This window comes from Chiloscyllium plagiosum, unplaced genomic scaffold, assembly GCF_037043375.1.
Source record: "Chiloscyllium plagiosum isolate Xiang-an unplaced genomic scaffold, Cpla_swu_hap1 HiC_scaffold_39, whole genome shotgun sequence".
Classification (NCBI taxonomy): domain Eukaryota; kingdom Metazoa; phylum Chordata; class Chondrichthyes; order Orectolobiformes; family Hemiscylliidae; genus Chiloscyllium; species Chiloscyllium plagiosum.
The window spans coordinates 30354451-30367544 of record NW_028270177.1 but is presented as its reverse complement, the minus strand read 5'-3'; the positions used below and the strand labels follow the sequence as shown (position 1 = coordinate 30367544).

The 13094-nt window shown below is 43.8% G+C and overlaps 1 protein-coding gene across 9 annotated transcripts in view; it reads left to right on the top strand.

The window, feature by feature from the left end:
• The window catches only part of LOC122541051 (multiple C2 and transmembrane domain-containing protein 2-like), a 487119-nt gene that overhangs the window by 253797 nt on the left and 220228 nt on the right, over positions 1–13094 (top strand). For all 9 annotated transcript variants that reach the window (XR_006309501.2, XM_087981162.1, XM_087981161.1 and 6 more), the window contains 2 exons: positions 4550–4714; positions 8866–8996. Coding sequence is in view for 8 of the 9 variants with exons in the window: in XM_087981162.1 (XP_087837288.1) it covers positions 4550–4714; positions 8866–8996 (296 nt within the window). In the remaining variant the exon portion in view is untranslated. The remainder of the gene's footprint in view (positions 1–4549; positions 4715–8865; positions 8997–13094) is intronic.

Below are 13094 nucleotides of genomic sequence, written 5' to 3'. Positions count from 1 at the left end.
TCTGGGTATTCATATCCAAATTGTTGGAAGTGAGAGGTCAGGTATAAGACATTGAGGGTTTTGTTTATTCCGTCATGGAGTGAAGCCTCGGCTAGCTAGGCCAGCATTGATTAGATTTAGATTAGGTTTTATTGCCACTGTACTCAAATACCAGAGTACCTGAGTACAATGAAATGTTTACAATGTCAGAGAAAGTGAGGACTGCAGATGCTGGAGATTAGCATCAAAAAGTGTGGGTGCTGAAAAAGCACAGCTGGTCAGGCAGCATCGAAGGACCAGGAGAGTCGAGCTTTGTGCATTTCGTCAGGAATGTGACGATGTCCTGATGAAGAACTTATGCTTGAAACGTCGACTCTCCTGCTCCTTGGATGCGGCCTGCCTTTCCCAGCACCACACGTTTTGACTGTAATGTTTACAATGTCGCCACTCCCGGCTCCATCTTAGGTACAAAGGTACCTCGTACAGAATCATAGGTACAAAAATAGGAATATAAAGTGACGTTGAAAATGAGTCATTATTGTACTTCTTCAACTCTAATTGCTTACAGGGATTAACCAAATCGCTGTGGGTCTGGAGTCACATTTAGGCCAGACCAGGTAAAGATGGTAGTTTGGCGAAAGTGAGGACTGCAGATGCTGGAAACCAGAGTTTAGATCAGAGTGGTGCTGGAAAAGCACAGCAGGTCAGGCAGCATCCGAGGAGCAGGAAAATCGACATTTCGGGCAAAGGCCCTTCATTAGGAATAGATGACTGGCCTTTGCCCGAAACGTCGATTTTCCTGCTCCTCGGATGCTGCCTGACCTGCTGTGCTTTTCCAGCACCACTCTGATCTAAAGGATGGCAGCTTCCCTCCCTAAAAGACATAGTGAACCAGATCGATTTTACAAAAGTGGGCTATGGGTTCATGGTCATCATTTAGACTTTTAATTCCAGATTTTTATTCGATTCAAATTCCACTATCTGCCATGGCAGGATTCGAATCCAGATCCCCAGTACATTACTTTGGTCAATAATCTAGTGATATTACCACTAGGCCATCGCCCTGCCCTATTTTGATTATAGGATAGGAGCAGAGGGAGTCCCTCACATAAATACACACTTTTGTTGTTGAAAGTGGGAGGTTAGGTATACGACACTGGTTAGACCTCAGCTGGAGTACTGCTGTGGACACTGCCTTGTGGGAACTCACTGGGGAGAGAACAGAAGCGGTGAGGAACGTCAGCTATGAGGACAGATCGAAGTAGTTGGGGCTACTTTTGGAGAGAAGGAGGCTGAGAGGAGATCTGATTTAAGGTTTTAAAAGTTATGGTTTAAAAGGTTGGATAGAGAAGATAGGGTGGAACTGTTCCTGATCATAAAAAGAGCAAGAATGAGGGGGTGGGGTGTGGTGGTCTAGATTTAAATCAAGGGTGAAGTGAGGAAAAATGTTTTCACTCAGCGAGAAGTTCGGGGTGTGGAATGCACTATGTGAAGGTGGGGTGGAGGCAGGTTCAATTGAGGCATTCAAATGGGCATTGAATAGTTATTTGGAGAAAAATAATGTGCTAAAGTTTGGGGAATTGGCAAGAGATTGGTACAGGAGGTTGATGCTCATTTAATGAGCTGGTGCAGCCATGATGGGCCGAACGCTCGAACCGCCGTAACAAATCTGTTAAATTAAATCCGAGTGTAAACGGAATCATGGCACTTTCTAAATGAAAGCATAGAGTACAAAAACAAGGAAGTTACAATGACCTTTTCCCCATCGTGGGGGATTTCAAGATAAAGGGGCGTGCTTTTAAGTTGAGGATAAAGATTTTGAAAGGACATGCGGGGCATTTTTTTTTTAACACAGAGGGTGGTTTGTGTGGAATGAACTGCCAGAGGAAGTGGTGTACACAGGCACAGTTCAACCTTCAAAAGGCATTTGGATAAGCACGTGAATAGGAAAGGTTTAGACGGATGTGGGCCAAGTGCTGGGAGGTGGGACTAATTTTGTTTGAAAACACGGTCAGTGTGGACCAGTTGGCCCGAAGGGTGTGTTTCCATGCTGCATTACTCTATGACTATTACCATTTATCGAACACTGATTGGGACGAAGCTGCAGTATTGTGTCCAATTCTGGGCGTCATGTTTACGGAAGGGCGTGAGGGCATTAGGGAGTGTGTTGAATAGGTTTGTAAGAATGTTTCCATGGATGAGGATAGATGGGAAAAGCTGGAGATTGAGAGAAGATTTGACAACAATGATTCAGATTACGAGCAGTCTGGACGTCGAGCAAGAGAGAAGCTGTTCTCGATGACTGAAGGGTTAAAGACCGGACGCACTGACTGAAGGTGATTGGCAACAAAAAAAGCAGTTGTGAGGAAGTGTTTTTACACAGTGTGTGTGGAGTGCGTTGGCGAGAGTGGAGTGGAGGCAGCTTCAATTGTGGGCAGCATGGTGGCTCAATGGTTAGCACTGCTGCCTCACAATACCAGGGAGTTGAGTTCGATTCCTGCCTCTGGCAACTGTCTGTGTGGAGTTTGCACACTCTCCCTGTGTCTGTGTGGGTTTCCTCCCACAATCCAAAGATGTGCAGGTCAGGTGACCTGGCCATGGGAAATTGTCCATAGTGTTAGGTGCCATGCTTTGGACATACCAGTGTTTAACTGGGGTGTACAAAGTTAAAAAATCACACAACACCAGGTTTAATTGGAAGCACTAGCTTTCGAAGCACTGCTCCTTCATCAACCACCTGATGAAGGAGCGGTGCTCTGAAAGCTAGTGTTTCCAATTAAACCTGTTGGACTATAATTTGGTGTTGAGTTATTTTTAACTGGGTTAGGTGCATTAGTCAGGGAGAATGGGTCTGGGAGGGTTCTCGTCGGAGGGTCGGTGTGGACATGTTGGGCCGAAGTCCCTGTTTCCATACTGTAGGGAATCTAATCAATCATGGCTTTTCAAAGGGGATTGCGATAACTGACAGAGTGAAGTGAAAACATTCACAGGGTTGGTGGAACTAGCTGAGTTATCTTACTGAGAGGCAGGATGGCCTCTTGTGCTGTAACCATTAGATGAATCTAGAATTTTCTTGCATCATTCACATTCACCGTTTGACCTGTGTGATAAGTGAAGAGAGCATGGGTGACATTTAATGGTACATTAGCAAGATTTGTTTCTGATGTCTGATTTTAGATCATGAGTGAGGGGTGTTGGAGGGAGTGTTTTGATCTAATTCCAGAAAAAAAAACTTTTGGGAAAGCTCCAAAACAACTTAGGGGGAGGAGAGGTGGGTGATACCATGTTAATCGTGCGAGTGATTTGAACATGGATTTGTTGCTGCAATTAGCCTTTAGTATCCCAGACATAGTGGGCTGTTTGCAATAGAGACAAGAGAGGGCCCATTCCAAGGCTTGTTGGAATGAGTCAATAAACTGTGCTGATTGGTCACCCAAAGATGTTGGGATAAATGGATATCTGCCTTTTGAACTGAGGGGAAGTGTGGCATTGAGGAGAGAATGGGAAAAAAAAGAACTGTTGTGAGGGAAATGGAAAATGATGGCGTCTCCTCAGAAAAATATCCTAGATATCCAAAGGGAAAAGAAATCAAAACCGAAAAAGCTGTGGATGCTGCAAATCAGAAACAAAAGCAGAAATTGCTGAAAAAGCTCAGCAGGTCTGGTAGCTTCTGTGGACCGAAATCAGAGTTAATGTTTCGGGTCTAGTGACCTTTCCTCAGAAAATCTGTCACACTTGGAAATGAACGTTTTGGTCATATTGGGCTCCGTCTTGTAGTATACAAGCTGAGTCAGAACAGAATGTTACATTTGCCAAATTTACTTGGTTTTCGTTCTGTGACAGATGTTCCTGCAGATGTTTAGTTGGATCTCAGAAACTGGATAAACTTTGATAAAAATAGTTATTGTTAAAATGGAAATGTGAATCCACGTGTTAGGAATCTTCGAAATATCTTCCCCATCAGCGCTCTCAATGTTGCGCAGAGATGATAATCCTCTGACATTTTCATGTTTAGGAATGGGCCTACACCCTTTTTAACCCTGATGTGGAGCTGCTGCTGTTGGACTGGGCTGGACAAAGTCGAAAGTCACTCCAACATCAGGTTATAGTCCAACAGGTTTATTTAAAATCACAAGCTTGCACCTGATGAAGGGGCAGCGCTCTGAAAGCTTGTCATTGTGAATAAACCTGTTGGACTATAAGCTGGTGTTGAGTGACTTCTGAGTTTGTAACCCATTTGCAATTTCAGTTTTTTAGCTGTTTCTGCCTCCTTGCTCAACTCCCAACTAAATGCCTCTGCACTTGAATAAATACCTGAACTATTTGTTCATTGGATTCCTCTGGCATCAGTCCATTCTTCATCCCTTATGTGTAATACTTTTCCAGGATGTCTTTAAAAATAGACAGTCTTATTTTCTATCCCACATGTAACCAAAAGCTGTTTGCTTGTGTGATTTAAATGATTAAACCGATGACAGTGAAGTTGTTGTTGACTGATATGAGTCATGACTTTGAAGTTACCATCGCTCTGTCTTCTGCATGTCTCCGTGCCTGTGGTTTGGTGGAAAAGACTAGCCTCATCCAGAATATCCGCCTGTCTGATACCCTTCGGAAAAGCCAGTTGTGGGATAGCATTGTCACCATCACTCTGTTTGAAGGAAAAGGGTTCAGAGAAGATGCAGCAGAAGGATGCTATGTCAAATTCAGGCTGGGAGAGGAGAAGTACAAAAGTAAGGTAAGCAACAAGGAACATTACTACATTTATATAGCACCCAGCCATATGTTCTTGGGATGACCCAAAACATATTGCTTTTGAAGTGTCGCGTTTTTTTTTGTTGGGGAAATTGGCCGTCCGATTTCTGCTCAGCAATATTGCAGATTGTGGATTAAATAAAACCCGAAAGAACTGTGGATGCTACAAATCAGAAACAAAAACAAATTGCTCAGCAGAGCCAACAGGATCTGTGAAGAGAACTCAGAGTTAATATTGCTCGGAAACATTAGCTAGCTCGGAAAATCCCAGTTTATATGAAAATAGGGTGGCGGGAGGAGGTCAGGAGGAAAGGATAACTGGGAATCTAGCCCAAAGAGAGAAAAGAACAGTTGAAAAGACAAAGGAGTGGATAACGACCTGGCTGGGAGGGTGAATAACTATTAATGGGGACAGTTAATGGCTAACAATGGGTGGTAATAGCAGACTGTGTGATAACAAGGTCATTGGCTGTCCAGCTATTCTTCCCTCTCTTTGGGCTCTATGTCTGCTGATCATTTACTCCTTATCTCTTCCTCCCCCCCCCCCCCCCCCCCCCCCCCCCCCCACTCTTACCTTCTGCATCTAAATCGAGCAACCATCAGTTGTGAGGAATGGTCACTTGACCTGAAACACTGACATTGATTTCTCTCCACAGATGCTGCCAGATCTGCTGAGCTTTTCCAGCAATTTCTGCTTTTGTTGTTGTTGCACATCCTGGAGTCGGATTTTAAGCTGGTTTGTTGGTTTTGGTTGTGAGTTCAGTGTTGGCCAACAATGAGAAGCTCCCATCTTCATCTTGGGATCTGGGACATTCGAACTTGGTTTAATCTCTGGGTTGGAAGATGGCAGCCCTCTGAGTAATTCTCCACAGACTGAGCCCAATGTACTCCAACATGCGCTGCAAATTAATAGGCCAAATCTCACTGGAGTGGGACATCTTCTGTCATGTGGCATGAGTTCAGCTGCTGCTTGTCCCCTTCAGGTTGAATGTAAGTGCTTTGTAACGTGCTGCAAATGCACAGTGATAGCATCTGGGACCCCAGTGAAGGATGGGAACATTATTTGGTTTTGTTAAACAAAGTGATTTAAAGATTGAGAATAGAGCAAAAATAAATTGGAGACAGAGGGTGAATGTGATTCTGCATCACCAAGGGAATGAATGATTATTGGAGATTTGCGACCCTGTAGAGTTGAGGTTAAAACCAGATCAGTCACAATCTCATTGAATGGCATAGCAAGCTTGAAGGACTGAGTGGCCTCCTCTTGGTCATTGTCTATGTGTTTTAAAGTCAGATCAGACATAAAGTGAAATAGTGATGGAAAGAATGATTGGATTAAAAGAGAGAGACAGAGAGACAGACAGAACAAAATGTGTGGTAAAATTTGGAATGTCTTCAAACTTAAATATGCAGGAAAGAGATTGAGCAGCTCATGTTGTTCCCTTTCTGAGCCCAGAGGGGAATTTAGCAAGAACATGATTGCGATGAGGTCAGCCAGGTGGAATATGAGTTCCCTGATTGGGGCTATTAATCATGGAGCCCTGGCTGACAGATATAAACAGGAGTGGTCAGGGATTCTCCTCACTGAGAGTTGGATCAGTGTTAAGGGCTCTCCACGGGTTAAAACAAATGGGTGACTGGGTGACGGGATACTGGCCTCTGTGGAGTTATTTCAATAGCAATATTAGTATAAGGGTCTGGATTAGTGTGGTACTGAAAAAGCACAGCAGGTCAGGCAGCATCCGAGGAGCAGGAAAAAAAAGGTGTTTACTGTCACACCTGAGCTATGCCTTCAATTAAATAAAGAATTGCTCTGCAACTCTAGCATCTCCTTAAAAGTAACGAGATGTTAATCATGTGTTGTGTGAATTGCCTAATGACGTTCGGCATTAATACAACTCCACAGTGCACTGAGCCTTATCCATTGACCCTGCTGTTTGCATGTGCATATTAGTGTGTGTCTTTAACTTGCTGTTAATTACAATGGGAGGTTTGGCCCAAGTGTTACGATGTCACTCTGTGCAAGTGTAGAACAGGAAAGTAAATCCATGTAAATTTACTGACGAGAGAGACTTTTGTATTATCAAAACAGATTGAAGTGATGATGTGGAGGTGCCGGTCTTGGACTGGGGTTTACGAAGTTAAAAGTCATACAACACCAGGTTATAGTCCAACGGGTTTATTTGGAAGCACGAGCTTTCGTAGCGTTGCTCCTTCATTAGGTAGTTGTGAAGTATCTTACGACATTATTCTCCACAACCACCTGATGAAGGTGCAGCGCTCCGAAAACTAGTGCTTTCCAATTAAACCTGTTGGACTATAACCTAGTGTTGTGTGATTTTTAAGATTGAATTGAATTAGCTTTTCTATTGTGAGGAAGGGTCACCAGACCTGAAACGTTAACTCTGATTTCTCTTCAGATACTTTCAGACCTGCTGAGCTTTTCCAACAGCTTCTGCTTTTGTTTCTGGTTTACAGCATCCGCAGTTTTTTTTAGTTTTTCTCGTCACGTCCTCACATGCATACAGTGAAAAGTTTGCAAATTGCCACTATTGGCACATCTTAGGTACAGAGGTACAGATTCTTGAGTACAAGTTCTTTGGAAAAGTATTAGAAATTTGGCCAACTTTCCGAGCCTAGTATCATTCTGTGTGTATTGTATGTTTCTGGAATCTGAGACACTTTATTAAATAGCAGGTGAATTCGTATGTCTAGAGATCAATAAATGTTTGGTATTTTTGATGTCAACCCCAATCTGCAAAAGATACTCCCTGCATTTTGAAAATTGTTAGAATGGTTTTCAGAACTTTTCCATATCCCAGCTCGGAATTCACATCCAGGCCTCCTGCACCCATCCAGCCTTGGTCCTTTGTGCATTGTTGATTTTTGTTGCTTTACCACTCGCGGTCATGTTTTCAATTGCTCGAGGTCTCAAGCTCTGGAATTCTCTTCCGCAGCTTCTTATTCTGGCGCTGTCTCTGTCTGTCTGTCTGTCTGTCTCTCTCTCTCTCATACTCACTCACACACACTCACACACACACACACACACACACATACTTACTCACTCACACTCACTCACTCACTCACTCACTCACTCACTCACTCTCTCTGTCTTTCTCTCTCTGTCTCACTCACTCTCTCTCTCTCACACACACACACTCTCTCTCTCTCTCTCACACACACACTCTCTCTCACATTCTCTCACACACACTCACATTTTTTCTCTCTCTCTCTCTCTCTCTCTCATACTCACTCATACACACACACACATACTTACTCACGCACTCACTCACTCTCTGTTTTTCTCTCTCTGTCTCACTCACTCTCTCTCACATTCTCTCACACACACACACACTCTCTCTCTCTCACACACACACACACACTTTCTCACATTCTCTCACATTTTCTCTCTCTCACACACACACATACACACTCTCTCTCACTCTCTCACACACACATTCTCTCTCACACACACACACAAACACACGCGCACACACACACACACTCTCTCTCTCTCTCACACTCTCTCACACTCTGTCTCACACACACTCACATTGTCTCTCTCTCTCTCTCTCACACACACACACACACACACACACACACACACACACACACACACACTCTCCCTCACACACACACACACACACTCTCCCTCACACACTCTCTCTCACACACACACACTCACATTCTCTCCCTCACACACTCTCTCTCACACACACACACTCACATTCTCTCTCTCTCTCTCTCTCTCTCTCTGTGTAAACTACCTCTGTGATAAGAATTTCCTGAAAGCTCTACATCTGTCTTGGTATCATATTCTCTTTGGTAACCTTCCTGTAAAGCAGCTTCAAATGTTTCACCATGTTGGAGGTGCTACATAAATGCAAATTGTCATTGAGAGATGTAGAAACTCTCATCATGCACCCAAAATGCACCATTTACTGCAGCTTGTGTTGATTTGTCAGATTGTGTCCTCGGGAACCACTAGCAGTACGGCTCTGTTACCTAGTACTGTAGTTGTCCCATTTCTGAAAGTGGCATGAACTCCAGTAACTTAGCCGTCAGACCTCTGCTCTTGGAAGTCACTCGAGATCTGAACGTCACTTCACATGTTGTCCATTTTCTCTTCCCAAGGTTCTATACAAATGCACAAATCCTCAGTGGAGAGAGCGGTTTGATTTTCACCTGTTCAATGACAGGGCGAGTATTTTGGAAGTTGAAGTCTGTGGGAAAGTCAACCAAAAACAGGAAGCAAGCTTTGGCATGTGAGAGTGCAATTCCTTATTTGTTATAATTTACTGGTGAATTTTACAAGGTTGAAAAGAAAATGCTGCTGGAATAAGAAAAGTACTTTAGCATTTAATATTCATATTCTGCCTAAATCGCTGGGTTTGTATTATTTATTTCTGATGTGTTGGTGCCATTGCTAAGGTTATACATGTTGCCCGTCCCTAATTGTCCTGAAATCATTATGAGTTAATCACAGTATATTCAACTGGAATAGGAGAGTCGGAGTTCTTCCCTCAAGGACACAGAGTCAACCGGTTACTTACTGTTCAATAACACTTGTGATCAGTTTCAAGGTTTTAGCTCCTAAAGGAGACTGAGAGTTTAATGGACACAAGACCACCCACTCGGCTTCTCTGTCCTTGTTACATTTCACCCCACAGTCTCACTTCACTACGCCAACCAGAAAACCACTGAGGTTGATGTATAGTTTGAGGTCTCTACTTCAAGCCCCTTCGGAGGATGTTAGGGGAATCATGGATGGCAGGAGTTAAGTCACCAGGAATGAGAAGCCTCAAGCCATTTATCATTGATGTAAAATTTAGAGTCATAGAGATGTACAGCACAGAAACAGAACTTTCAGTCCAACTCATCCATGACAACCAGATATCCTAATCTAGTCCCATTTGCGAGCACTTGGCCCATATCCCTCTAAACCCTTCCTGTTCATATACTCATCCTGATGCCTTTTAAATGTTGTAATTGTATCGGCTTCTACCACTTTCTCTGGCAGCTCGTTCCATACATGCACTGCCTTTTGCGTGAAAACGTTGCCCCTTAGGTCCGTTTTAAATTTTTCCCCTCTTACCCTAAATCTATGCCATCCTTTTCTGGACTCTCCAACCTGAGAGAAAATACCTTGTCTATTTACACTATCCAAGTCCCTCATGATTTCATAAACCTCTGTAAGGTCACCCCTCAGACTCTGACATTCCAAGGAAAACAGCCCCAGCCTGTCCAGCCTCTCTCTGTAGCTCAAACCCTCCAACCCTGGCAACATCCTTGTAAATCTTTTCTAAATCCTGTCAAGTTTCACAATGCTTCCAGCCTGCTAACAGCAGATGAGGGCTATTTAATGCCTGAAGGTCATGGAGCATGATATTATCAGCGCAGTGGATTAATCTCAGCCTGAACAGCACAGGGGCAGGAGGAAGTGATTGGTTGGATGAGACACGCTTAAGTTTTAATGCTTTTGCCATCCCTTCAGCCAATAATCCTGCTGACTGTTTTGCCAAGGAATATCAGGGTATACAATTTACATGCCATTATTTACAAAGGAGATGTTTGGCCCAAGTGTTAAAATGTGATTTGGTGGAAGTGTAGAGTTTACTGTTAATTTACTGATGAGAGAGATTTTGTATTATTGAAACAGATGTCATCAGGTCAGCACCAAGAATCCATAGTCTTAGATTGAGCTAAATTTTAGCTTAAATTTTGGGTCAAAGTTTAGTGAGGTGGGCAGAGAAGGCCTCAGGTCTTTGGCCTCCCAGGCCCCAATCTTTGCCTCTTGGCAACCCATCGCACCAGGCTTTGGATTATTTTAGGCCCACCTCAAAAAGTGGCAGAATAGCTCAGCCTGGCCTGCTTTTAGCTCTTTTTCACTGACCAACCTCTCAGTTAATGTCAGGGCAAGTGGGCAGTGCTTGTTCAAAGTCACTTACTGGCTGTTTCGCACACTGATGGCTGGGACATGATAAACATGGCAGTTTTGAACTTCTGCATTACCCTCATTCTAAACTATTAATCTTCGTTTACGCGATAGTCAAGCCTCAGTACAACAGACATCTGCTGATGCAAAGGCTGCTGGTTAAACGTATGGACAGAATGGACACTAGAAACAAGAGTAGGCAATTCTGCCTCTTGAGTCTGCCCCACTATTTAATATGATTGTGGCTCCTGTGCAGCGATAACATCCCCTTTAAATTCTGGACTGTATGAAAACCATGGGTGTCGCGACTTGACTCCAATGCAACAATTAATAGGAGGATTAAGAAAAGAAATTTAAAATGTTCAAGAAATGTTAACAACAACTCAGCAGGGTCAAGCAGCATCCGCAGAGGGAGCCAGATGAGGTTCATGATTCATATCTGCTGGTGGCAGTAGAAGGGTTAAAGGTTGGGATTTGCATGTGCAGCAACAGCCACGTGATGTTGTTTGTGGGAGTACTCGGCTATTGAGATAGAGAGGGATTTCTTCCAGTGGTAAAACCGCACATTTAACACAACACCACAACATGTACTGGTGTGTTAATACCTGGAGCTGGGAGGAGAGTTTCCATGGTGATCTCTTTATTCTTTCATGGAATTGCTGGCTAGAAATTCACTGCCCATCCCTAACTGTCTAAAAAAAAAGTCAATTAGCAGATAATTGGTGTTAATTGATTTATTAATTAACTGGGCAGCGAAGGAAAACGAACGACCGGGCAGAGTCAAAAAAAAAATGGGTGGAATTGGTGTTTGGAAAGAGCTATAAGACTGAATTGTCAATAAACTCTACCACAAAGAAAGATTTCTATTTTAACGATTGGCTTGAATTTGAGTTGATAGAACATAGAACATAGAACGTAGAACAGTACAGCACAGAACAGGCCCTTCAGCCCACGATGTTGTGCTGACCACTGATCCTCATGTATATACCCTCAAATTTCTGTGACCATATGCATGTCCAGTAGTCTCTTAAATGTTCCCAATGACCCTGTCTCCACAACTGCTGCTGGCAACGCATTCCATGCTTTCACAACTCTCTGTGTAAAGAACCCACCTCTGACATCCCCTCTATACTTTCCTCCAACCAGCTTAAAACTATGACCCCTTGTGTTATTTCTGCCCTGGGAAATAGTCTCTGGCTATCGACTCTATCTATGCCTCTCATTATCTTGTATACCTCAATTAGGTCCCCTCTCCTCCTCCGTTTCTCCAATGAAAAAGTCTGAGCTCAGTCAACCTCTGCTCATAAGATAAGCCCTCCAGTCCAGGCAGCATCCTGGTAAACCTCCTCTAAACCCTCTCCAAAGCATCCACATCTTTCTTATAATAGGGCGACCAGAACTGGACGCAGTATTCCAAGTGCGGTCTGACCAAAGTTTTATAGAGCTGCAACAAGATCTCACGAACTCTTAAACTCAATCCCCCTGTTAATGAAAGCCAAAACACCATATGCTTTCTTAACAAACCTGTCCACTTGGATGGCCATTTTAAGGGATCTATGTACCTGCACACCAAGATCCCTCTGTTCCTCCACACTGCCAAGAATCCTATCCTTAATCCTGTACTCCGCTTTCAAATTCGACCTTCCAAAATGCATCACCTCGCATTTATCCAGGTTGAACTCCATCTGCCACCTCTCAGCCCATCTCTGCATCCTGTCAATGTCCCGCTGCAGCCTACAACAGCCCTCTATACTGTCAACGGCACCTCCAACCTTTGTGTCATCTGCAAACTTGCTGACCCATCCTTCAATCCCCTCATCCAAGTCATTAATAAAAATTACAAACAGTAGAGGCCCAAGGACAGAGCCCTGTGGAACACCACTCACCACTGACTTCCAGGCAGAATATTTTCCTTTTACTTCCACTCGCTGTCTCCTGTTGGCCAGCCAATTCTGTATCCAGACAGCTATGTTCCCCTGAATCCCATTCCTCCTGACCTTCCGAATGAGCCTACCATGGGGAACCTTATCAAATGCCTTGCTGAAGTCCATATACACTACATCCACAGCTCGACCCTCATCAACTTGTCTAGTCACATCCTCAAAGAACCCGATAAGGTTTGTGAGGCATGACCTGCCCCTCACAAAGCCGTGTTGACTGCATTTAATCAAGCCATGCTCTTCCAGATGGCCATAAATCCTATCTCTCAGAATCCTTTCTAACACCTTGCAGACGACAGACGTGAGACTTACTGGTCTGTAATTGCCGGGGATTTCCCTATTTCCTTTCTTGAAGAGAGGAATTACATTTGCCTCTCTCCAGTCCTCAGGTACGACTCCAGTGGACAGCGAGGATGAAAAGATCTTCGCAAGTGGCAAAGCAATTGCATTTCTCGTTTCCCAAAGCAGCCGAGGACAAATCTGGTCCG